The sequence below is a fragment of the Sparus aurata genome, chromosome 18 (assembly GCF_900880675.1).
Source record: "Sparus aurata chromosome 18, fSpaAur1.1, whole genome shotgun sequence".
In the NCBI taxonomy this organism is placed as follows: Eukaryota; Metazoa; Chordata; class Actinopteri; order Spariformes; family Sparidae; genus Sparus; species Sparus aurata.
The window spans coordinates 24,975,183-25,002,907 of record NC_044204.1 but is presented as its reverse complement, the minus strand read 5'-3'; the positions used below and the strand labels follow the sequence as shown (position 1 = coordinate 25,002,907).

At 42.6% G+C, this 27,725-nt stretch overlaps 2 protein-coding genes and 1 long non-coding RNA gene across 36 annotated transcripts in view; 1 reads left to right on the top strand and 2 right to left on the bottom strand.

Moving 5' to 3' along the window:
* Positions 1–27,725, bottom strand: part of LOC115568595 (protocadherin alpha-C2-like) — a 195,076-nt gene that overhangs the window by 32,001 nt on the left and 135,350 nt on the right. The window contains exon 1 of one of the 34 annotated variants that reach the window (XM_030396035.1): positions 24,459–27,080. The exons of 27 other annotated variants lie outside the window; for them this stretch is intronic. In XM_030396035.1, the coding sequence (XP_030251895.1) occupies positions 24,459–26,828 (2,370 nt within the window). In that variant the 5' untranslated portion in view covers positions 26,829–27,080. Of the gene's footprint in view, positions 1–1,334; positions 3,865–4,165; positions 6,736–7,292; positions 9,823–10,526; positions 12,696–13,987; positions 16,534–20,894; positions 23,418–24,458; positions 27,081–27,725 lie in introns of those variants that run through there. 6 more of the 34 variants (XM_030396024.1, XM_030396015.1, XM_030396043.1 and 3 more) reach the window with 6 other exon arrangements.
* LOC115568642 (uncharacterized) lies at positions 39–24,115 on the top strand. The gene is made up of 3 exons (XR_003981431.1): positions 39–183; positions 368–491; positions 23,803–24,115. It is a non-coding gene; the product is annotated as an uncharacterized LOC115568642 (long non-coding RNA).
* Positions 18,800–20,887, bottom strand: LOC115568639 (protocadherin gamma-C3-like). Its single transcript, XM_030396138.1, has one exon. The coding sequence runs from the start codon at positions 19,769–19,771 to the stop codon at positions 18,944–18,946; it is 828 nt and encodes a 275-aa protein (XP_030251998.1). The 5' UTR covers positions 19,772–20,887; the 3' UTR covers positions 18,800–18,943.

Here is a 27,725-nt window from a genome sequence, read left to right as displayed (position 1 = left end):
CAAGCCACACGCGGCAGCAGTGAGCCAACTGCAGCGGTGTCATAGGAACGGAAGCAAGTGACGCGCGCCATTTTTGATTTCCGGCTTGTTGATTGACAGATGTCGTGTAAATCTCCGCACTGACTGAAAACCAACTCTCTGCACTTTGCCTGACATGTTGCCAAGAAGTTACACTTATGTCCTGTAAGTTGGATTCATTTTCAACATACAGCCTGTATGAAGACTATGACAATACGAAAGTGGTGTCTTTAGCTAGGTCATGGAGAAGCTGTTATTCATGTGGAACAAACAAGTGCCGGGAAAGTGGGTTATGATACACTGAGGGAGTGGTTGCTTACGTTTTTAACACTTCTGGACGTTTTTGCAGTGACTGGGTAGCCATTTAAATCACTTCGAACTGCTTTGGATTAAAGATGACCAACTACAACTTCTTTACTCCGAGGAAAACCAAGATACAACCATTTCAGAGCCACCTTCCAAGCCTTCTGACAGTGAGTAATCATACCCAACGTAACACTTCCTCTGAGCTTAATGTTAGTTAGCTGGCTAGCTTATGCTAACTGACATTTCGTAACACAGACCCCACGTAGGGTCAGCGTGCAGTACACCCTTTTCTTTCATTCTTTCTTGTACACATAACTCTGCTTTCTGTAAACATGTCTGTGAGTAAGTCGAGCTGCGGTACACCCCGCAGTCTCCATGAATCAGTCTGTCAATACTGCAGAAATGATGCTTCAAACGTTTCTGACCTCTTTGTAAACCTTGCTCAATGTCAGTGCGTCAGAGATCAGTGCTGATAAAGAGATCATAAATGGCAATAAAGGCTGATAATGTTGTGTCTAAAGCCCTCCGTTGTAGCACTCTATACATAAACATATTCGCCTACAGCCATATTTTAGCTCTTCTTGTTGTCCATTATTATATAAATAAATGTAAAATTCATCTATAGTATAAAGAGTTGTTTACATAGACCTGCCATGATGCTTGATTCCACAACGTTATGATCCTACGCCATTTTCAAGACAACTTTATGATATAACGTTTTAATATGTAGAGAAAGGGTTTTCTAAATGAAGGGAGAAATATATACCACCAGCAGTTTTGTGCTGTACTCTGTATGGTGGTCCTGAGAGACAACAAGCACACTATTGTGACATAGGGGCTCGAACAGGCTGCTGCACTTTCAGTACCATGGATAGCGCCAAAAACAGGCAGCGGAGGAAGGAGAAGTAGGCTGCAGAACACACTGAGACACAGCTCAGCAGAGAATGTCGATACTAGAGGAGACGGTGTATACAAATCTGACAAGCTCGTTGTGGAGGTTTGCATCTCACCTTTTCCTTGTTGGGTAAAGTCTGAGTTCTTGTAAAAGTGTCTCCTCCGTTTATACTGATCAGTTCCCCATCTACAGGCGGGAACGGTGCGGGGAAAACCACTACGTCACTCTTCAGCGTGTCTGAGCTGAAACACACGTCATACTGCTGAGTAGATTTGGAGTAAGACCAGCTCCCGTCAGGGTGGGTGGTGATCATGGGGGCTCCGTACCTGCTGAAATTGCCGTCTGTCCTGTGGCATTTGACAGCTATTAAACTGATGAGACTGAGCAGAAAGATGACCGACACCGACACAATGGCGATCAGCAGATACAGGTTCAAATCAGAGAAGCTCTCCTCTTTTATGGGCACATGTCTGAACTGAGTCTGGATGTCAGCCGTGCTTTCGACCACCACCACATCAATAGTCACAGTAGCCGACAGGGAGGGCTCTCCGTTATCAGAGACCAACACCACCAAGGGGTGAGTTTTCAGGTCATTGTCACTCATTCTCCTCTTAGTCCTGATCTCTCCGGTGCTGGTTCCGATCCGGAAGAGGTTGTTTCCTTTTGGCTCAGACAGGTGATAAGACAGCAGCGCATTGTATCCAGAGTCTGCGTCTACAGCCCTGATCTTTGCCACAAAGTATCCCGCTTCAGCAGAATAGGGGATGCTCTCGCTGTTAACGGAGCCGTGCTCAGAATATGGAGAAAGTATCGTGGGATTGTTGTCATTCTCATCCAGTATCACAACGTTCACAGTCACGTTGCTGCTGAGAGGAGGAACACCAGAGTCTGTGGCCTGAACTTTAAACTGAAACGTTTTTGTCTCCTCATAGTTAAAAGATTGCAGGCTGACTATATCTCCTGTTTCTGAGTTGACGTTTATAACTGAGCCTATTACAGTATCTTTATTATTAATTACTGAAAACGTTACTTTTGCATTTTCGTCTACATCCGGATCATCTGCAGTCAAAGTATAGATAACAGCGCCTACAGGACTGTTCTCTTTGACGAAAATGTTTATTACAGGCTCTTTAAATCGAGGTGCATTATCATTGACATCAGAGACGTGGACTGTAATGACGCTTGTACCAGAAAGAGGTGGGACTCCTTCATCAGTCGCTGTTATTGTTATATTATATTGAGAAGCTCGTTCTCTGTCGAGAGGTCCATCAACGACCAAAGAATAATGATTCTTATATGTGTTCTTAATTTTAAACGGTACCGAATCAACTATTCTGACCTGAACCACGCCATTTTTATCTGCGTCGTTATCTCTCACCGTTATAAGTCCCACCATTGTGTCCACGGGCGCGTCTTCCTTCACCACGTTGACTAAAGATGTCACTGATATTTCTGGTGGATTGTCGTTAACGTCTGTGATTTCAATCAGCACTTTACAGTGCGAAGCTCTTGGATTTTGTCCTTTGTCTTTTGCCTGTACCCGGAGTTCAACTGCATTGCTTTTTTCGTGATCCAATTCACCCTTTACCGTAATCTCTCCTGTTAGTGGATTAATGGCAAATTTATGTACGTCGTTATCATCGTCTTGGTTGATAAAAGAATAAAGTATTTCTCCATTAAGACCCTCATCTAAATCCCGGGCTTGTACTGAAATTACAGTGGCACCGAGCGGAGTGTTCTCGGGCACTGTCGCTTTGTACAACGACTTGTCAAATATTGGAATATTATCATTTACATCTTGGACATTAACGCTGATAAGCAATGTTCCCGATTTAGCAGGTTTTCCACCATCTACAGCTGTCAGTGTTAGTTTGATTATCGGTTGTTTCTCACGGTCTAAGGCTTTCTGCAGCACCATTTCAGCGAACATTGTCGGCTCTCCACCATTCTGCACATCCAGGGTGAAATGTTCATTTGGACTCAGCTTGTAGCTCTTAACCGAATAACTACCGACATCTGCATCGAAGGCTTTTGGTAGTGCGAATCTTTCACCGGGAAAAGCTGACTCTGACACATTTAAAACAATCCCCGGTGTCCGAAAAGAGGGTGCTTTGTCGTTTATGTCCAGAATTTTAACTTCAAAACGGTAGAGATTCAGCGGCGAGTTGACAATGGCTTCCACTTCCAGGGAGCACTTCACATTGCGGGAGCAGAGCTCCTCTCGGTCTATTCTGTCTTTCACCAACAGTATCCCAGTCTTTACATCTACTTCGAAATACCTCGTATTAGGTCCTGAAATCTGAAAACCTCGATTTTCCAGTTCTTGTACATCTAAATGTAAGTCCTTCGCCAAATTCCCCACATTGGTACCCGGGCTCGATTCCTCCGTAACAGAATACACGATCTGTGCTGCTGCGAGACTCCATATGTGAGACACAAGGAAAGAAAAACAAATCCAATGACGGAATATATTCCTTTGTTGCATTCTGTCCAGAGCCTGCTATACAAGTCAATTCGAAAATCAGTCCAGCGGTAACATTGCTCGGTAATGATACATCCACATCAGAGCCCCTCATGACAGTGAGGTTCTGCTCTTTTCTACGACGAACAAAGAATTACAAACCTCTCTGAGACGAAAAGGGAGGAGCGTCGCAAAATAAAATAAGTATTTCAACTCTGTGAGCTGATAGCGACATCTTGTGGTGATGTGAAGTCGAGACAAGAGAAACCAATGCAAGAAATAATTAAAAACAGAAACAAAACAAACAAAAGTCGTTCAATCTTAAGCGTTTTTGAAAGTTTTACCCTTACAATATGGCATCGTGACAAGAAGTACATTAGATCACAAACAACTGCACAATTATCAAGGAGAACACAAATTCTAAGACTTATTTCCATTGTGTTCAATTATTGGAAGCCCTGTGTTTTATGCATCATCACCCTTACCTTTTCTTTATTGGGTAAAGTCTGAGTTCTGGTAAAAGTGTCTCCTCCGTTTATACTGATCAGTTCCCCATCTACAGGCGGAAACGGTGCGGGGAAAACCACTACGTCACTCTTCAGCGTGTCTGAGCTGAAACACACGTCATACTGCTGAGTAGATTTGGAGTAAGACCAGCTCCCGTCAGGGTGGGTGGTGATCATGGGGGCTCCGTACCTGCTGAAACTGCCATCTGTCCTGTGGCATTTGACAGCTATTAAACTGATGAGACTGAGTAGAAAGATGACCGACACCGACACAATGGCGATCAGCAGGTACAGGTTCAAATCAGAGAAGCTCTCCTCCTTTATGGGCACATGTCTGAACTGAGTCTGGATGTCAGCCATGCTTTCGACCACCACCACATCAATAGTCACAGTAGCAGACAGGGAGGGTTCTCCGTTATCAGAAACCAACACCACCAAGGGGTGAGTTTTCAGGTCATTGTCACTCATTCTCCTCTTAGTCCTGATCTCTCCTGTGCTGGTTCCGATCCGGAAGAGGTTATTTCCCTTGGGCTCAGAGAGGTGATAAGACAGCAGCGCATTGTATCCAGAATCTGCGTCTACAGCCCTGATCTTTGCCACAAAGTATCCCGCTTCAGCAGAATATGGGATGCTCTCACTGTTAACGGAGCCGTGCTCAGAATAGGGCGCCAGAATTGTTGGATTATTGTCATTTTCATCGAGTATTAAAACGTTCACAGTCACGTTGCTGCTGAGTGGAGGAACACCAGAGTCTGTGGCCTGAACTTTAAACTGAAACGTTTTTGTCTCCTCGAAGTTAAACGACTGCAGACTGACTATATCTCCAGTCTCTGAGTTGATGTTTACAACAGATGTTATTGGAATACTTTTTGAGATTCCATCTAATGATGAATATGTTACTTTTGCATTTTCTCCTATATCATGATCAACTGCAGATATGGTAAAGATGGTAGCTCCCACTGCACTATTCTCTTTCACGTATACATTAATCACAGGCTCTGAGAACAGAGGGGCGTTGTCATTCACATCAGAAATGTAAACAGGAATAACACTGGTGCTAGAGAGAGGAGGAGTGCCTTCATCAGTGGCTATGATGGTGACATCATACTGAGAAACACTCTCTCTGTCAAGAGGCCCATCAACTGTTAATGAATAATAATTTTTGTAGTTAAGCTTCAGTTTAAAAGGCACCTCCCCGAGAATTCTAGCATTGGTGAGACCATTTTTACCCCCATCTTTGTCAGTCACTGTCACCAAAGCGACCACTGTACCCACCTCAGCGTCCTCTTTAACTGGACTCATAAGAGATGTGATTATGATTTCAGGTGTATTGTCATTAACATCAATTACTTCCACTAACACTTTACCATGCACACTTCGAGAGGGCGTGCCTTTATCACTTGCCTGTACACGGATATCATATGCTGGATTCTCTTCATAGTCTACTTTTCCTGTGACAGTTATTTCCCCTGTGTCTGGGTTTATTGAGAACAAAGCTTCAGGATTGAAATTTCCTCTTTTAATAAATGAATACACTATTTCACTATTGATTCCCTCATCTAAATCTGTAGCACTTACAGTCACTATAGATGTCTGAGAGGGAGCGTTTTCATTGACGTGGGCCTTATACAGAGGTTGACTAAATACTGGAACATTGTCGTTTGTATCAATGACATTTACAACTATTTTTAATGTCCCTGATCGTGCAGGTTTTCCTCCGTCCAGAGCAGTTAAAGTAAGGTGGATAACTGACTGTTTCTCTCTGTCTAAAGATTTCTGGAGCACCAATTCAGCGGACTCACTGTGCTGTCCGCCGCTCTGTACCTCCAGTGAGAAATAATCGTTTGGACTGAGCTTGTAGCTTTTCACCGAGTTACTGCCCGTGTCTGCGTCATTTGCCATCGGTAGAAGATACCTCTCTCCAGTAAAAGAAGATTCCGAAATATTAAAAGTCTTCTCCTTTTCATGAAAAGATGGTGCATTGTCGTTAATGTCGATAATTTGTACCTCTATGCGATGCAGATGCATCGGGTTGCTCAGAATGGCTTCAATATTCAGGGAGCATTTCGCCGTGTTCGGACAGAGCTCTTCACGATCAATCCTATCGCAGACAAATAGAGCACCAGTTTTTAAATCCACGTCGAAGTACTTCTTAGAATTCCCAGATACCACTCGTAAATCCCGTGTTTCCAAGTCGTGGACGTTAATTTGTAAATCCTTAGCGAGATTTCCCACTACCGTTCCTTTGTCAACCTCCTCGGACACGGAGAACGAGAGCTGCGCTGTAGAGCCATCACACAAACAAAGCGAAGCTATTATCTGTATCCAGATCGTGGTTGTTAGTCCCACACGTCCCATCGCTGCCACCGAATGATAGATATAATCAGTTTTCGAACATGTCCGCACTTGAGGTGAATAACAGACGAAGCTCTCTCTGTCTTGTGACCATTTGTGTATTTTCTGATAAAGCACCGGTGGACGAGTGATGCGTCGCAAGGAGAGGAGGAGTCTGGGTAAAAAGGAGCCACGTGAATATTGTGGTCTCCAGCGACACCAACTGTTATTTCAGTAATATTGTATAAAAAGCATCTCGTTCTATAATGCCAATATTTGTGCAGAGGGTTAAAAGCCGGTGAAACTGCTTTTCAATGGGACATTGTATAAAACCACGTTCACTTCAAAACACAGTGCGAGTAAAAATTATATAAATCTTGCTTTTACGACACAACATGTCGTAAAAACATGAATAATAATCTGTTATTCAGGTTTTAAAAAAGCACGGCAGCTTTTGTTCTCCCACGCAAAAACACCATCCAGCTTTCAGAACCATGGACAGCGTCCATGCAAGTTAGCACCACAGCAGAGATCTCATTTGACCATCTTCTATGCTTCAAATACTATTATTAAGCAAATGTTTTTAGTAATATCCCACACAAAGTCTCAAATATTCAGCATCATACTAGTAAATGTATTTTCTGGGAAACAATTCTGTCATGTACTGATGATTTACAATTATATCAGTCAACGAATCACTTTGTATCACGTGGTTTTCACAACTGCAGATGAAATATATCCGAAATCGACTCTTAAGTTACAAACAACTCACCTTCTCTTTATTTGGTAAAGTCTGAGTTCTGGTAAAAGTGTCTCCTCCGTTTATACTGATCAGTTCCCCATCTACAGGCGGAAACGGTGCGGGGAAAACCACTACGTCACTCTTGAGCGTGTCTGAGCTGAAACACACGTCATACTGCTGAGTAGATTTGGAGTAAGACCAGCTCCCGTCAGGGTGGGTGGTGATCATGGGGGCTCCGTACCTGCTGAAATTGCCGTCTGTCCTGTGGCATTTGACAGCTATTAAACTGATGAGACTGAGCAGAAAGATGACCGACACCGACACAATGGCGATCAGCAGATACAGGTTCAAATCAGAGAAGCTCTCCTCCTTTATGGGCACATGTCTGAACTGAGTCTGAATGTCAGCTGTGCTTTCGACCACCACCACATCAATAGTCACAGTAGCTGACAGGGAGGGTTCGCCGTTATCAGAAACCAACACCACCAAGGGGTGAGTTTTCAGGTCATTGTCACTCATTCTCCTCTTCGTTCTGATCTCTCCTGTGCTGGTTCCGATCCGGAAGAGGTTGTTTCCTTTGGGCTCAGACAGGTGATAAGACAGCAGCGCATTGTATCCAGAGTCTGCGTCTACAGCCCTGATCTTTGCCACAAAGTATCCCGCTTCAGCAGAATAGGGGATGCTCTCACTGTTAACGGAGCCGTGCTCAGAATAGGGCGCGAGAATTGTTGGATTATTGTCATTTTCATCGAGTATTAAAACGTTCACAGTCACGTTGCTGCTGAGCGGAGGAACACCAGAGTCTGTGGCCTGAACTTTAAACTGAAACGTTTTTGTCTCCTCAAAGTTAAAAGACTGCAGACTGACTATATCTCCTGTTTCTGAGTTGATGTTCACAACAGATGTTATAGGAATATTTTTTGAATCACCTTCTAATGAATATGTCACTCTAGCGTTTTCATTTATATCAGGATCGACTGCAGTTATCCTGTAGATACGTGCTCCAACAGGACTGTTTTCTTTTACATAAATATTAATCACGGGTTCAGGGAAAACTGGCGCGTTATCATTGACATCAGAGACATGAACAGTAATAACACCGGTGCTAGAAAGAGGTGGGGTCCCTTCATCAGCGGCTGCAATCGTCACATCGTACGAAGAACACGCCTCTCTGTCAAGAGGTCCGTCTACAACTAAAGAGTAATAATTTTTATAATTGGAAATGAGCTTAAAAGGCGCAGAACCAATAAGGCTACAGTGGGTCTGGCCGTTTTTTCCTCCATCTTTATCAGTCACTGTCACTGACGCGACAACGCTTCCTATCTCAGCATCTTCTTTAACGGGATTCATGAGTGACGTCACCACGATTTCTGGGGCATTGTCGTTCACATCGACTACCTCCACCAGAAGCTTTCCATTTGTACTCCGGGGCAAACCCCCTTGGTCCGTTGCTTTAACAAGAATTTCATATGCTGGCTGTGCCTCGTAATCCAAATCACCCTTTACCGTGATCTCCCCACTCTCTGCGTTTATTAAAAACACATCTGCTGGATTGAAGTTCCCACGCTTGACAAAAGAGTAAATAACCCTCCCGTTGTCCCCTTCGTCTAAATCTGTGGCACTTACTTGAATCACTAATGATCCAGCTATCGCATTTTCATTTACCCGTGCCTTGTAGAGTGTTTTACTGAATGACGGCGTGTTATCATTGGCGTCTAGAACATTTACATTTATGTGTAAGCTTCCTGTTTTGGGGGGCTTCCCTCCATCTACAGCTGTCAGCGTTAGTTTAATGACAGCTTGTTTTTCACGATCCAAAGCTTTTAACTGCACTAACTCAGCAGATACACTATGCTCTCCACCGCTCTGCACGTCTAAGGAGAAGTATTCATTTTGACTCAGCCTGTAAGTCTTGACTGAATTGCTTCCCGTGTCTGCATCAATAGCCAGGGGAAGCAAGAAGCGTTCGCCCGTAGGTGACAATTCAGATATGTTAAGTGAATATGACTTCTCCACGAAGGTAGGTGCATTGTCATTTAAATCAACAATGACCACCTCAATGCGGTGGAGTACCATAGGATCGCTCAGTATGGCCTCTAAGTTTAGCGTGCATTTTACAGCGTTTGGACAAAGCTCCTCGCGGTTTATTCGCTCACTAACAACAAGTTCCCCCGTTTTTAAATTTGCCTCGAAATATTTCTTACTGTATCCAGACACGATATTTAGATTCCTCGTTTGCAGGTCTCTGACGTTGACATTTAGATTCTTTGCGAGATTCCCCACCACAGTCCCTTTGTCCACCTCCTCGGAAACAGAAAAGGATATCTGAGCAGCGGTCCAGTCAGATGCAAACAGGATGAGCAGCCAACAGAGAATTTCGTTATTCCTTCCACTGCCCATCGCTGGTTCAAAAGAAGCTGACGACATGCAAAATGTATTTATCCACAAATCGGCATTCGATCGGCCAGCATTTTTAATTCCACCCACTCGACTCGTCGTCTTTTCATCGCCACCCGTGTTCCTCTCACAAAGCACTCGCAGTCTGGTGACGCTTCACTCGGAAGGGAGGAGACTGAAAACGCCGAGCTCACAAAAAGATGTGGTCAGCAGCGACCCCACGTGTTACAACTAAGATATGAAAATATAAAATAACGAGTAGCACATTCTATGTCTGACAGTGGATTCTTTAAAGTTTTAGATGTTATGAACACAACTGTTCAATCAAAAACATGTTCAAGGCGTGATCAAAAGCATGGACAACAGTACTATCATTGTTTGCTGTTTGCAGACAGTTCAGGGCATAATTAACGAACTGGATTGTCATAAGTTTCAACTTAAAAACAAAGATGAATAAAGACCTTACTAATTCACAGCTTTAAGCGACTGGAATAAAATAGCGATAGCATGATTCAAGGCTGTCAGCACAGAGTTTCTGGATTGATAACCCAAGAGGACAAAGAAAACCCTAGTGTGATTTCAGCACTACGGAGAGCGCCGCACAAACCAACTGGCAGGATATTGCCAACTTTATACCATTCATTTATCTGTTTGAATGCAAAGTTATACAAAACATTTCCTAGATTGTCTTAATTACGAGTTTCTGTCATATTGTAAACCTTTTAGGCTACGTGAAAGTAAGAGGTGATATTTGGCGACAGACTGCAAAGAGGACTATTATAAACTAGGATATTCAGAACAGGAATTCAAGCACTTCATGGGCTTTTCAGAAGTTTAAAAAGGATTGAAATACTGCAAACAACTCACCTTTTCTTTATTAGGCAAAGTCTGAGTTCTGGTAAAAGTGTCTCCTCCGTTAATACTGATCAGTTCCGCATCTGCAGGCGGAAACGGTGCGGGGAAAACCACTACGTCACTCTTGAGCGTGTCTGAGCTGAAACACACGTCATACTGCTGAGTAGATTTGGAGTAAGACCAGCTCCCGTCAGGGTGGGTGGTGATCATGGGGGCTCCGTACCTGCTGAAATTGCCGTCTGTCCTGTGGCATTTGACAGCTATTAAACTGATGAGACTGAGCAGAAAGATGACCGACACCGACACAATGGCGATCAGCAGATACAGGTTCAAATCAGAGAAGCTCTCCTCCTTTATGGGCACATGTCTGAACTGAGTCTGGATGTCAGCCGTGCTTTCGACCACCACCACATCAATAGTCACAGTAGCTGACAGGGAGGGTTCTCCGTTATCAGAGACCAACACCACCAAGGGGTGAGTTTTCAGGTCATTGTCACTCATTCTCCTCTTAGTCCTGATTTCTCCTGTGCTGGTTCCGATCCGGAACAGGTTGTTTCCTTTGGGCTCAGACAGGTGATAAGACAGCAGCGCATTGTATCCAGAGTCTGCGTCTACAGCCCTGATCTTTGCCACAAAGTATCCCGCTTCAGCAGAATAGGGGATGCTCTCACTGTTAACGGAGCCGTGCTCAGAATAGGGCGCGAGAATTGTTGGATTATTGTCATTTTCATCGAGTATTAAAACATTCACGGTCACGTTGCTGCTGAGCGGAGGAACACCAGAGTCTGTGGCCTGAACTTTAAACTGAAACGTTTTTAGCTCCTCAAAGTTAAAGGCCTGAAGACTGACTATATCTCCTGTCTCTGAGTTGATGTTCACCATTGATGAAATTGGAATATTGTTTGTAGAACTATCCAACAATTTGTAAGTGACTTTTGCATTACTGTCCAAATCAGGATCAAAGGCAGTTACTGTGCTAATAACGGAGCCTGTGGGACTGTTTTCTTTCACATAAACATTAATCACAGGCTCCATAAATCGAGGTGCATTATCATTGACATCAGACACATGAACAGTGATGACTCTGATACTGGACAGAGGAGGACTTCCTTCATCTGTGGCTGTGATGGTGACATTGTAAACAGAAGTGTTTTCTCTGTCCAGTGGTCCATCTACTACTAATGAATAGTCATTTTTGTAGTTGGACTTGAGTGTAAATGGAACAGAGCCAACTACCTTACAGTTAGTTACTCCATTGTTCCCTCCATCTTTATCACTCACTGTCACCAGAGCAACGATTGTCCCCAGCTGTGCGTCTTCTTTAACCGGAGTCATGAGTGACGTCACAGATATTTCTGGGGCATTGTCATTCACATCAATTATCTCAATCAGCAGTTTAGCTTGTGCGCTACGAGGGGAAGTGCCTTGATCTCTTGCTTGAACTCTGACTTCATAAGCAGGCGTTTCTTCATAATCTAATGTTCCCTTCACAGTGATCTCTCCTGTTTCTGGATTTAAATAACACATATTTGACGGATCAAAATTTCCTCGTTTGATAAACGAGTACAGGATCCTACTGTTCATTCCCTCGTCTAAATCTGTTGCATTTAACTTTATTACCACTGTTCCATGTGCTGCGTTTTCACGAACACGTACTTTGTACAGAGATTTGCTAAAAGTGGGTATATTATCATTGGCATCTAATACATTTACAATTACTTGTAACGAGCCTGATCTCAGCGGTTTTCCTCCATCCACAGCCGTCAGGACGAGCGTGATCACCGACTGTTTCTCGCGGTCTAAAGCTTTCTGCAGCACTAACTCAGCAGACACACCGTGTTCTCCGCCGCTCTGCACATCAAGTGAGAAATGTTCATTTTGGCTCAGCTTGTAGGTCTTTACTGAGTTACTGCTTATGTCTGCATCAACTGCTACTGGGAGAAAATATCTTTCTCCCGTTAAAGATGACTCGGAAATATTCAAAGTATACGTTTTTTCAACAAAAGCAGGCGAATTATCGTTTATATCCAACACGTTAACCTCTATGCGGTGTGCAGTCATTGGATTGTTGAGAACAGCTTGTATTTTTAACGAGCATTTTACCACATTGGGACAAAGCTCCTCTCTGTCTATCCTTTCGTCAACAAAGAGGTTTCCGGTCCGCAAATTCACGTCAAAATATTTCTTACTGTAACTCGAAACAATACGTAGATCCCTGGTCTCTAGTTCCTGTATGTTGGGGTTCAAATCCTTCGCAATATTTCCCACTACGGTGCCTTTGTTCACCTCCTCGGAAATCGAGTATGATAACTGCGAGGCGGACCAGTCACAGAGACAAAGAAAAACGAGAATATGAATCCAGACGTATTCCTTCTTTCGTCGAAAATACATCGTTGAAGCAATTTAAGCTCTGAATCCAAACGATCATTTATGCTCAGTAGAGATATCAACGTCAAAGGAAATACTGTTGTGTCTCGCCGCTTGTCCTTCTCGACACTGCACCTTCCGCGAGTGGACTAATGGCTGATGACGATTTAATTTTTTTCCCACAGAGAGGAGGAGCTTTAGATTCCCAACACATTCATACCTACGGTCTCCTGCGACATCATGTGGTGAATGATCGGTACGCAAATACAATCCAACGTTTACAAACCCTGGTCATTTGAAATATCATGAATGACATGAGTGATGAAGTCCACAAAGTAAACCTTGATTCTTATAATTTAAAGTGTTGCGACCCAGAATCAAGATTCCAGAAAAAATATTTCACTGACTAAAGAAGCTATTGTAAAGGGCCAATACTGTAATACAGCCATAAATAAATGAATTTGAATCAATTATAAATCAAAGAAACAAGTTTGGTTTACCAGCAGGATGGAACAGACACCACATATCAACGCAGAAGTTCAGAACCACGGACAGCACCTTTCACTAAGTTCAGTTTTAGGCAACACCAGATCACAGCAGAATAATACCAGTCATGAACACGAGATTACAAACTCAGCTGTTTAAATTAAGGTTAATGCCAGCTTAGATAATTTAATCATTTATTAAATGTTTTCAGCAGTCTTTGAGGCAGCAACATTTACAACAGACTGGCACAAAACTAAGTTCAGCACCACAGAGAGCTCAATGTAGTCAGAAGCTTGGAGCCAGTTCGACTGTTCGTCTAAAACAAACAAGCTGTGTACTCACAAAAAAATGTTATGCTTAGCATTGAGACACAGAGCACTTCAAGTAGAGAACCTGAGTCACATATTCTGAAAGAGTTAGAAGTCATGTTACAACTTGTAGTTAAGCAATATTATAGATCTACTAACATTGAATTGCAGTATTGTATAAAGGCCACTTGAAGTTTTAAAATGTGTGATCGATGTTCTGCGTTAATATTCATCAAAATACGCAAAATTATCACTCATAAGCATTAAGGAAATGACTGTATGTTTTTAGGATAACATTGGTGAATAACATACCTTCTCTTTGTTGGGTAAAGTCTGAGTTCTGGTAAAAGTGTCTCCTCCATTAATACTGATCAGTTCCGCATCTGCAGGCGGAAACGGTGCGGGGAAAACCACTACGTCACTCTTGAGCGTGTCTGAGCTGAAACACACGTCATACTGCTGAGTAGATTTGGAGTAAGACCAGCTCCCGTCAGGGTGGGTGGTGATCATGGGGGCTCCGTACCTGCTGAAATTGCCGTCTGTCCTGTGGCATTTGACAGCTATTAAACTGATGAGACTGAGCAGAAAGATGACCGACACCGACACAATGGCGATCAGCAGATACAGGTTCAAATCAGAGAAGCTCTCCTCCTTTATGGGCACATGTCTGAACTGAGTCTGGATGTCAGCCGTGCTTTCAACCACCACCACATCAATAGTCACAGTAGCTGACAGGGAGGGTTCTCCGTTATCAGAAACCAACACCACCAAGGGGTGAGTTTTCAGGTCATTGTCACTCATTCTCCTCTTAGTTCTGATCTCTCCGGTGCTGGTTCCGATCCGGAACAGGTTGTTTCCTTTGGGCTCAGACAGGTGATAAGACAGCAGCGCATTGTATCCAGAGTCTGCGTCTACAGCCCTGATCTTTGCCACAAAGTATCCCGCTTCAGCAGAATAGGGGATGCTCTCACTGTTAACGGAGCCGTGCTCAGAATAGGGCGCGAGAATTGTTGGATTATTGTCATTTTCATCGAGTATTAAAACGTTCACAGTCACGTTGCTGCTGAGCGGAGGAACACCAGAGTCTGTGGCCTGAACTTTAAACTGAAACGTTTTTAGCTCCTCGAAATTAAAGGCCTGAAGACTGACTATATCTCCAGTCTCCGAGTTGATGTTTAGCATCGATGAAATCGGAATATTCTTTGGTGAACTATTCAACAATTTATAAGTCAGTTTTGCATTACGGTCCAAATCAGGATCAAAGGCAGTTACTGTGCTAATAACGGAGCCTGTGGGACCGTTTTCTTTCACATAAACATTAATCACAGGCTCCATAAATCGAGGTGCATTATCATTGACATCAGACACGTGAACAGTGATGACTCTGATACTGGACAGAGGAGGACTTCCTTCATCTGTGGCTGTGATGGTGACATTGTAAACAGAAGTGTTTTCTCTGTCCAGTGGTCCATCTACTACTAATGAATAGTCATTTTTGTAGTTGGACTTGAGTTTAAAGGGAACAGAGCCAACTACTTTACAGTTAGTTACTCCATTGTTCCCTCCATCTTTATCACTCACTGTCACCAGAGCAACGATTGTCCCCAGCTCTGCGTCTTCTTTAACTGGAGTCATGAGTGACGTCACAGATATTTCTGGGGCATTGTCATTCACATCAATTATCTCAATCAGCAGTTTAGCATGTGCACTACGAGGAGTCGTGCCTTGATCCCTTGCTTGAACTCTGACTTCATAAGCAGGAGTCTCTTCATAATCTAATTTTCCCTTCACAGTGATCTCTCCTGTTTCTGAATTTAAATCAAATATATTTGATGGATCCGCAGTGCCACGCTTGATAAACGAATACAATATTTTACTGTTCATTCCCTCGTCTAAATCTGTTGCATTTAACGTAATCACTACTGCCCCCCGTGCAGCATTTTCTCGTACACGCGCTTTATAAAGCGGCTTGCTAAAAGTGGGTATATTATCATTGACATCTAAGACATTAACGTGTATTCGTAACGAGCCTGATCTAGGAGGTTTTCCACCATCTATAGCCGTCAAGACGAGTGTGATCACCGACAGTTTCTCTCGGTCTAAAGCTTTCTGCAGCACTAACTCAGCAGACACACCGTGTTCTCCGCCGCTCTGCACATCAAGCGAGAAATATTCATTTTGGCTCAGCTTGTAGGTCTTTACTGAGTTACTGCCTATGTCTGCGTCTTCTGCTATTGGAAGGACATATCTTTCTCCCGTTAAAGATGACTCGGAAATATCTAAAGAATACGTTTTTTCAACAAAAGCAGGCGAATTATCATTTATATCCAAAACGTTAACCTCTATGCGGTGTGCAGTCATTGGATTGTTGAGAACAGCTTGTATTTTTAACGAGCATTTTACCACATTGGGACAAAGCTCCTCTCTGTCTATCCTTTCGTCAACAAAGAGGTCCCCTGACCGCAAATTCACGTCAATATATTTCTTACTGTAACTCGAAACAATACGTAGATCCCTGGTCTCTAGTTCCTGTGTGTTGAGGTTTAAATCCTTCGCAATATTTCCCACTACGGTGCCTTTGTTCACCTCCTCGGAAATCGAGTATGATAACTGCGAAGCGGACCAGTCACAGAGACAAAGAAACACGAGAATGTGAATCCAGACGTATTCCTTCTCTTGTCGGAAATACATAATTGAAGCAACAAAAAATCTGAATCCAAACGATCATTTATCCTCAGTGAAGATGTTAACGTCCAAAGAAGTATTGTAGTGTCTCGCCTGCTGTCCTCTTCCACACTGCACCTTCCGCGAGTGGACTAATGGCTGATGACGATTTCATTTTTCCCACAGAGAGGAGGAGCTTTAGATTTAAAACACATTCATATCTACGGTCTCCTGCGACATCATGTGGTGAATGATAGGTACACAAATACAATCCAGCTTTTCACAAACCCTGATAATCTGAAGATATTATGAATGACATGAGTGATAATTCCACAATATAAACCTTCATTTTATAATTTAGGGTGTGACGACCCCGATTAAAAAAAAAAGAATATTTCAGTTACTAAAGAAGCTTTTGTAAAGGACAAATAATGCAATCTAAACATTATGAAAATTAATTTTAATATGTATTTCTACAATGTGATTGCCATATTTTAAATGTTCCGCATTTGGAATAAAATATAAATCAAGGAGACTTGTTTGATTCACCTGCAGGATTGAACAGAAAACACATGTCAACACAGGAGTCCAGAACCACAGAAAACACCTTTTGCTAAGTTCAGTTTTAGGTAACACCAGATCACAGCAGAATCCTCCCAGTTATACACAAAAGGTTAAGAACTCAGATGTTTAAATTCAGGTAAATAAAGTTAATAAATACCTGCATAGATGATTGAACCAACAATTCAATGTTTTCAACAATCAAGATGTAGCGAATTTAACAACGGACTATCACAAAACCAAGTTCAGCACCACGGAGAGCTCAAAAGAGACAGTAGCAATGAACCAGTTCGACTGTCCCTCTGAAACAAACAAGCTGTTTACTCGCAGAACAATTAGAAGCTTAGTATTGTAAAAAGAGAAGTTGCAGTTTCAACAAGTGTGATCAATGTTCCATGTTAGCAATTATCAAAAATACGTTCACTCATAAGCGGTGAGGAAATTATTTTATGTTTTTAGGATAGCATTTGTGAATAACCTACCTTCTCTTTGTTGGGTAAAGTCTGAGTCCGGGTAAAAGTGTCTCCTCCATTAATACTGATCAGCTCGGCATCTACAGGCGGAAACGGTGCGGGGAAAACCACTACGTCACTCTTGAGCGTGTCTGAGCTGAAACACACGTCATACTGCTGAGTAGATTTGGAGTAAGACCAGCTCCCGTCAGGGTGGGTGGTGATCATGGGGGCTCCGTACCTGCTGAAATTGCCGTCTGTCCTGTGGCATTTGACAGCTATTAAACTGATGAGACTGAGCAGAAAGATGGCCGACACCGACACAATGGCGATCAGCAGGTACAGGTTCAAATCAGAGAAGCTCTCCTCCTTTATGGGCACATGTCTGAACTGAGTCTGGATGTCAGCTGTGCTTTCGACCACCACCACATCAATAGTCACAGTAGCTGACAGGGAGGGTTCTCCGTTATCAGAGACCAACACCACCAAGGGGTGAGTTTTCAGGTCATTGTCACTCATTCTCCTCTTAGTCCTGATCTCTCCTGTGCTGGTTCCGATCCGGAAGAGGTTGTTTCCTTTGGGCTCGGACAGGTGATAAGACAGCAGCGCATTGTATCCAGAGTCTGCGTCTACAGCCCTGATCTTTGCCACAAAGTATCCCGCTTCAGCAGAATAGGGGATGCTCTCGCTGTTAACGGAGCCGTGCTCAGAATAGGGCGCGAGAATTGTTGGATTATTGTCATTTTCATCGAGTATTAAAACGTTCACAGTCACGTTGCTGCTGAGCGGAGGAACACCAGAGTCTGTGGCCTGAACTTTAAACTGAAACGTTTTTAACTCTTCGAAGTTAAAAGACTGAAGACTGACTATATCTCCGGTCTCTGAGTTGATGTTAACCATTGACGAAATTGGAATATTTTTTGTAGAACCATCCAACAATTTGTAAGTCAGTTTTGCATTACTGTCCAAATCAGGATCAAAGGCAGTTACTGTGCTAATAACGGAGCCTGTGGGACTGTTTTCTTTCACATAAACGTTAATGACAGGCTCCATAAATCGAGGTGCATTATCGTTGACATCAGACACGTGAACAGTGATGACTCTGATACTGGACAGAGGAGGACTTCCTTCATCTGTGGCTGTGATGGTGACATTGTAAACAGAAGTGTTTTCTCTGTCCAGTGGTCCATCTACTACTAATGAATAGTCATTTTTGTAGTTGGATTTTAGTTTAAATGGAACAGAGCCAACTACCTTACAGTTAGTTACTCCATTGTTTCCTCCATCTTTATCACTCACTGTCACCAGAGCAACGATTGTCCCAAGCTCTGCGTCTTCTTTAACTGGAGTCATGAGTGACGTCACAGATATTTCTGGGGCATTGTCATTCACATCAATTATCTCTATCAGCAGTTTTGCTTGTGCGCTACGAGGAGAGATTCCTTGATCTCTTGCCTGAACCCTGACTTCATAAGCAGGAGTCTCTTCATAATCTAATGTTCCCTTCACAGTGATCTCTCCTGTTTCTGGATTTAGATCAAAAACATTTGATCGATCCATATTGCCACGTTTGATAAACGAATACATGATCTTACTGTTCATTCCCTCGTCTAAATCTGTTGCATTTAACCTCATAACTCGTGTTCCGGGAGTCGCATTCTCTTACACGCACCTTATACAGAGATTTACTAAACGTCGGTGTATTGTCATTGACATCTAATACATTGACCGTTAACCGCAGTGTACCTGATCTCGCAGGTTTTCCTCCATCTACAGCCGTGAGGACGAGTGTAATAACTGACTGTTTCTCTCGGTCTAAAGCTTTCTGTAGGACTAACTCAGCAGACACACCGTCTTCTCCACCGCTCTGCACATCAAGCGAGAAATACTCATTTCGGCTCAACTTGTAGGTCTTTACTGAGTTACTGCCTATGTCTGCGTCCTCTGCTAAAGGGAGAAGATATCGCTCCCCCGGTGACAATGATTCTGTGATGTTTATTAAATGTGATTGTTCAGAGAAAACTGGCGAGTTATCATTTATATCTAAAAGGTTTACTTCAGTACGATGTGCAGACATTGGATTATTTAAAACAGCCTGTAATTTCAAGGAACATTTTACCATATTCGGACATAACTCCTCTCTGTCTATTCTTTCGTCAACAACGAGGTTCCCGGTCCGCAAATCCACATCAAAATATTTCTTCTTGTAACTCGACACGATTTGGACATCTCTGCTTTCTAGATCCTGTACATTGACGTTCAAATCCTTTGCGATATTCCCCACTACGGTGCCTTTGTTCACCTCCTCAGAGATGGAGTAAGATATCTGGGAGGCAGAGCCGTCACAAAGACAAAGCAGCGCAACAACAAGAATCCAGGCGTGATCCTTTTGCCGACGTGAATACATCCTTGGTGCCATAAAAGAGCTGAACCGAGTCAAGCATTAATCCAATGTATAGATGAGTCCTGCAAAAGCAAATTTCCCCGTTTACACTCCAGCATTTCTCAGCACAACACCACGGAGTGCCGAGGAGATTATGTGGGACGATGACGATTTCATTTTTTCCCACCCGGGAAGGAGGAGTTTTATACGTATATACAGACACATTCTGATCTGTGGTCTCCTGCGACATCTTGTGGTGAATAGTGGGTATGTTTGACTTTACCTGGTCAGTTAATTTGGAGTATATCTCTATACAAAACACGTCATATGGTATCGAAATAAAGTCCAACACCATATTATGATTTGGCATCAAATCATAAACCACTAACTGTTCATTACCATCATCCAGTTTATACTTATTAGTACTAATGGTGAGCTTTTGAAAATGTAGTTCAATGTTCAGAGTGCAATAGAGATCCACTGATGGAGGTTTACAAAGCCAGACAAGCCAGTAAAAAAGTCAAAACGCAGTAATGTATCTATATGAAGCAAAGACAAAAGAATCACTTGATGTGATTTAAAAACAATATAAAGTCAATTCAGTAAGCAGTGTTAATAATAAAAGTGATAAACATTCAGACTTTGTTTTATGGTAGAAGGCACATAAACCGTGTTACAAGCCTGACTTCAGCACCACGGAGAGCGCCATTTCACAAGTATGTTAGATTCTCAAGAGCCATTTTAATTTTAGAGTTGAAAAATGGTGTTAGAGAGCAGAATGGTAATTAAACCAAAGACTTTTATATCAGCACGATGGTGATCCCTGCCTTAATACAAATACAGACCTGCTGGGGTCAGGGTGCCTTATACTATTACAAGGAGTCAACTTCACTACAAAGGATATTTCCAAAAAAAATACCCCTCTTTACTCATCACATTGCATATTTAGACACAAATGAACAACTTGGTTATTTGAGTATGTACGAGACTAAGATGTTATGTACAAAAATATTACAGAATACATTTTGTGTGTTTTGTTTTAACAGAGACGTGTAGCTCAAACGAGTGCAAGCTAAATAAAACACATTCTGAAAGGACGGCGGGTTATGCTGCTGCAGTTTAGTTTTACTGAATGAAATTAATCTCCATGATAGCCTACCTTCTCTTTGTTGGGTAAAGTCTGAGTCCGGGTAAAAGTGTCTCCTCCGTTTATACTGATCAGTTCCGCGTCTGCAGGCGGAAACGGTGCGGGGAAAACTACTACGTCACTCTTGAGCGTGTCTGAGCTGAAACACACGTCATACTGCTGAGTGGATTTGGAGTAAGACCAGCTCCCGTCAGGGTGGGTGGTGATCATGGGGGCTCCGTACCTGCTGAAATCACCGTCTGTCCTGTGGCATTTAACGGCTATTAAACTGATGAGACTGAGCAGAAAGATGACCGACACCGACACAATGGCGATCAGCAGATACAGGTTCAAATCAGAGAAGCTCTCCTCCTTTATGGGCACATGTCTGAACTGATACTGGATGTCAGCCGTGCTTTCGACCACCACCACATCAATAGTCACAGTAGCTGACAGGGAGGGTTCTCCGTTATCAGAGACCAACACCACCAAGGGGTGAGTTTTCAGGTCATTGTCACTCATTCTCCTCTTAGTCCTGATCTCTCCTGTGCTGGTTCCGATCCGGAAGAGGTTGTTTCCTTTGGGCTCAGACAGGTGATAAGACAGCAGCGCATTGTATCCAGAGTCTGCATCTACAGCCCTGATCTTTGCCACAAAGTATCCCGCTTCAGCAGAATAGGGGATGCTCTCACTGTTAACGGAGCCGTGCTCAGAATAGGGCGCGAGAATTGTTGGATTATTGTCATTTTCATCGAGTATTAAAATGTTCACAGTCACGTTGCTGCTGAGCGGAGGAACACCAGAGTCTGTGGCCTGAACTTTAAACTGAAACGTTTTTAGCTCCTCAAAGTTAAAAGACTGCAGACTGACTATATCTCCTGTCTCTGAGTTGATGTTAACCATCGATGAAATTGGAATATTTTTTGTAGAACTATCCAACAATTTGTAAGTCAGTTTTGCATTACCGTCCAAATCAGGATCAAAGGCAGTTACTGTGCTAATAACGGAGCCTGTGGGACTGTTTTCTTTCACATAAACATTAATCACAGGCTCCATAAATCGAGGTGCATTATCATTGACATCAGACACGTGAACAGTGATGACTCTGATACTGGACAGAGGAGGACTTCCTTCATCTGTGGCTGTGATGGTGACATTGTAAACAGAAGTGTTTTCTCTGTCCAGTGGTCCATCTACTACTAATGAATAATCATTTTTGTAGTTGGATTTGAGTTTAAATGGAACAGAGCCAACTACCTTACAGTTAGTTACTCCATTGTTTCCTCCATCTTTATCACTCACTGTCACCAGAGCAACGATTGTCCCCAGCTCTGCGTCTTCTTTAACCGGAATCATGAGTGACGTCACAGATATTTCTGGGGCATTATCATTCACATCAATAATCTCTATCAGCAATTTAGCATGTGCACTACGAGGAGATAGGCCTTGATCCCTTGCCTGAACTCTGACTTCATAAGCAGGAGTCTCCTCATAATCTAATTTTCCCTTCACAGTGATCTCTCCTGTTTCTGGATTTAGATCAAAAACATTTAATCGATCAGTATTGCTTCTCTTCATCAAAGAATATAAGATCTTACTGTTCATTCCTTCGTCTAAGTCTGTTGCATTCAACTTCATTACCACTGTTCCTTGTGCAGCATTTTCACGTACACGCGCTTTATAAAGCGATTTGCTAAAAGTGGGTATATTATCATTGACATCTAATACACTAACTTGTATTCGTAATGACCCTGATCTCGGAGGTTTTCCTCCATCTACAGCCGTCAAGACGAGCGTGATCACCGGCTGTTTCTCTCGGTCTAAAGCTTTCTGCAGCACTAACTCAGCAGACACACCGTGTTCTCCTCCGCTCTGGACATCAAGCGAGAAATATTCATTTTGGCTCAGCTTGTAGGTCTTTACTGAGTTGCTTCCTATGTCTGCGTCTTCCGCTACTGGGAGAAGATATCGCTCTCCCGTTAAAGATGACTCCGAAATATTCAAAGAATAAGTGTTTTCATCAAAAGACGGGGAATTATCGTTAATATCTAAAACGTTAACCTCTATGCGGTGTGCAGTCATTGGGTTGTTGAGAACAGCTTGTATTTTTAACGAGCATTTTACCACATTGGGACAAAGCTCCTCTCTGTCTATCCTTTCGTCAACAAAGAGGTCCCCGCTTCGCAAATTCACGTCAATATATTTCTTACTGTAACTCGAAACAATACGTAGATCCCTGGTCTCTAGTTCCTGTATGTTGAGGTTCAAATCCTTCGCAATATTTCCCACTACGGTGCCTTTGTTCACCTCCTCGGAAATCGAGTAGGATAACTGCGAGGCGGACCAGTCACAGAGACAAAGAAACACGAGAATGTGAATCCAGGCGTATTCCTTCTTTCGTCGAAAATACATCGTTGAAGCAACAAATGAACTGAATCCAAACGATCATTTATCCTCAGTAGAGATATCAACGTCCAGAGAAATATTGTTATGTGGAGGCTGTTGTTCTGCTCGTCACTGCACCTTCCGCGAGTGGACTAATGGCTGATGACGATTTAATTTTTTCCCTCAGAGAGGAGGAGTTTTGGATATGCAAACACATTCATATCTACGGTCTCCTGCGACATCATGTGGTGATCGATAGGTATACAAATAAATTCCACCTTTTAACAAACCCTGATAATCTAAAATACTATGAATGAAATGAGTGAGAAAGTTCACAAATCAGGCATTGAATCTGTTATTTAGAATGATACTATCCTGAATCAAATCGCAACTATCTGTTTCAGTGGCACACTAAATTATTGTAAAAGGACACATATGTAATATATCAATAAAGAACATGACTTTGGGTGTAGTTCTTGGAAGTTTTTGCCATATTTTAAAACTCCAACATCAAAAATAAATCGTTAATACAAAACACATTGTTGTTTCTCCACAGAATGGCACTGAAAACACGTCAACAGAAAAGTCCAGAACCACGGACAGCACCCTTTACCTTCATCCAGTTTGAAGGAACATTAAATCACAGGAGAATGATACCAGCTAACTACACCTGAGGTTAAAAACTTGGCACCATGGCAACCTTTTTTTTTTCAGTTTAGGGAAGTACCAGCTCAGACAGTTTAATCACAAATAAAATGTTTTCACCATTGTAAAATAAGGGGGGACTTTCAAAGCCCGATGGAACAAAAAAACGTACTTCAGCACCTCCGAGAGCTTCATCTATATAGTAACAATGAACTAGATCGACTCTTCCTCCGCAATACAGTTGCTGTTTATGTAATAAAAACACGATAGATATTTGAAGCCTGGTATTTCGGCACAGACCACCTGAAGTAGAGAACATCTGACATAGATTCTGAAAGGGTTGGAAGGAATGTTACTACTTCTGGTTAAGCAAACATAACATGCTCGAGAAATCGGAGCTAGTGATAGTATTTTGTGGACTCTTTATGGTTTGACTGATCTTCTACATGGGTACGTTTTTATATATAGAATTACTGTAAATATTGAGACTGAGAAGGGGCAAATGAATTGCATTTTACACGACAGCACTGTTAGGTTTTATTAGCATTCAGGAGTAGTTCAGCCTACCTTCTCTTTGTTGGGTAAAGTCTGAGTCCGGGTGAAAGTGTCTCCTCCGTTTATACTGATCAGTTCCCCATCTACAGGCGGAAACGGTGCGGGAAAAACCACTACGTCACTCTTGAGCGTGTCTGAGCTGAAACACACGTCATACTGCTGAGTAGATTTGGAGTAAGACCAGCTCCCGTCAGGGTGGGTGGTGATCATGGGGGCTCCGTACCTGCTGAAATTGCCGTCTGTCCTGTGGCATTTGACGGCTATTAAACTGATGAGACTGAGCAGAAAGATGACTGACACCGACACGATGGCGATCAGCAGATACAGGTTCAAATCAGAGAAGCTCTCCTCCTTTATGGGCACATGTCTGAACTGAGTCTGGATGTCAGCCGTGCTTTCGACCACCACTACATCAATAGACACAGTAGCTGACAGGGAGGGTTCTCCGTTATCAGAGACCAACACCACCAAGGGGTGAGTTTTCAGGTCATTGTCACTCATTCTCCTCTTAGTCCTGATCTCTCCTGTGCTGGTTCCGATCCGGAAGAGGTTGTTTCCTTTGGGCTCAGACAGGTGATAAGACAGCAGCGCATTGTATCCAGAGTCTGCGTCTACAGCCCTGATCTTTGCCACAAAGTATCCCGCTTCAGCAGAATAGGGGATGCTCTCACTGTTAACGGAGCCGTGCTCAGAATAGGGCGCGAGAATTGTTGGATTATTGTCATTTTCATCGAGTATTAAAACGTTCACGGTCACGTTGCTGCTGAGCGGAGGAACACCAGAGTCTGTGGCCTGAACTTTAAACTGAAACGTTTTTGTCTCCTCGAAGTTAAAGGTCTGAAGACTGACTATATCTCCAGTCTCTGAGTTGATGCTCACCATTGATGAAATCGGAACATTTTTTGTAGAACTATCCAACAATTTGTAAGTCAGTTTTGCATTACGGTCCAAATCAGGATCAAAGGCAGTTACTGTGCTAATAACGGAGCCCGTGGGACTGTTTTCTTTCACATAAACATTAATCACAGGCTCCATAAATCGAGGTGCATTATCATTGACATCAGAAACGTGAACAGTGATGACTCTGATACTGGACAGAGGAGGATTTCCTTCATCTGTGGCTGTGATGGTGACATTGTAAACAGAAGTGTTTTCTCTGTCCAGTGGTCCATCTACTACTAATGAATAGTCATTTTTGTAGTTGGACTTGAGTTTGAATGGAACAGAGCCAACTACCTTACAGGTAGTTACTCCATTATTTCCTCCATCTTTATCAGTTACTGTCACTAAAGCAACGATTGTCCCCAGCTCTGCGTCTTCTTTAACCGGAGTCATGAGTGACGTCACAGATATTTCTGGGGCATTGTCATTCACATCTATTATCTCTATCAGCAGTTTAGCATGTGCACTGCGAGGAGTCGTGCCTTGATCCCTCGCTTGAACTCTGACTTCATAAGCAGGAGTCTCTTCATAATCTAATTTTCCCTTCACAGTGATCTCTCCTGTTTCTGAATTTAGATCAAATATATTTGATCGATCCGAAATGCCACGTTTGATAAACGAATACAGTATCTTGCTGTTCATTCCCTCGTCTAAATCTGTTGCATTTAATTTTATTATCACTGATCCTTGTGCAGCATTTTCCTGTACACGCACTTTATAGAGTGATTTGCTAAAAATTGGTGTATTGTCGTTTGCATCTATTACATTAACATTTATCTGCAATGTCCCGGATCTAGCTGGTTTTCCTCCATCCACAGCGGTCAGAATAAGTGTAATCACTGGTTGTTTCTCTCGGTCTAAAGCTTTCTGCAGCACTAACTCAGCAGACACACCGTGTTCTCCACCGCTCTGCACATCAAGCGAGAAATGTTCATTCTGGCTCAGCTTGTAGGTTTTCACCGAGTTGCTGCCTATGTCTGCGTCTTCTGCTATTGGGAGAAGATATCTTTCTCCTGGTGACATTGATTCGGAGATGTTTACCGAATACGACTGTTCAATGAATTCTGGCGAGTTATCATTTATATCTAACACGCTGATCTCAATGCGCTGTACATTCATTGGATTGCTTAAAACGGCTTGTATTCTTATGGAGCATTGCGCTGTGTTCGGACAAAGCTCCTCTCTGTCTATCCTTTCGTCAACAAAGAGGTTCCCGGTGCGCAAATTCACGTCAAAATATTTCTTACTGTAACTCGAAACAATACGTAGATCCCTGCTTTCCAGGTCTTGTACATTCAAATTCAGATCCTTTGCGATATTTCCCACCACGGTGCCTTTGTTCACCTCCTCAGAAATGGAGTATGATAACTGCGAAGCGGACCAGTCACAAAGACACAGAAGCGCAACAACACGAATCCAGGCGTTTCCATCGTTCCCCATCGTTGTACAGTATACACCGTTTCCCGCTATACATGTATTTCCATTTCATATATGTATCCGTCGTAAACAAGAGTATCCAGCGGCAGAGCTTCTCACCACAGTACTGTTCCAGCGTCTCTCTAAACTGAGTCGGATGACGGTGTTAGGTTTCCCGTGCAGGGAGGAGTTTTACACATGATGTAGCAATCATATCTGTGGTCTCCAGCGACATCGTGTGGTAAATGACACATATACCAACATAAATTTGAGAAACACTTAGCCCATTGGTTTACAGTATTAAATAAGACGTGGTCATTTAAATCCTTGCCACATATATTGTGGATTACTGGATATAGTATGGGAACAAAAGAGAAGGTGAGATTTTATATTTCATTTTAATTATTTAATGATGCCAGTTCTTAAATATAAATCTGAAAATTCAAGGAGCAATTCAAGGTCACTTATTTCTAAGGAGTGCAGTGTATTCAATTCAATTAAAAAAGCTTGAATCCTTGTCTTGTGTATCCACAAGATAAAGCATTTTACATTATTTCAGATTACTTAAACAGACAATTAGATAATCAGTCATCCAAGTAACCCAACTCTTGCTGTTGCTGTGAGGCATTTCAGCACCCAGGAGAGCGCTGTAGCTGCATTCAGGCTCTAAAACGCATGAGTCCAGTGCATGCATGTTCTGTCTAGAGCCTAAAGTAAAACATAAGAAAATGGGCTCCCTATCTTTGATGTGGTAAAAAAATTTGGTAACTCAGAGATTGCAATTTTGATAAGTTCATTTATCGACAAGCTGGCGTGAACAGTTAAAATCGTTGTTATGGCAACTGGAGATGTACTACATTCATAACTTTGTTTTCAGGTCTTGACTACCACTGACTCGTTCATGAATTATATAATAACACG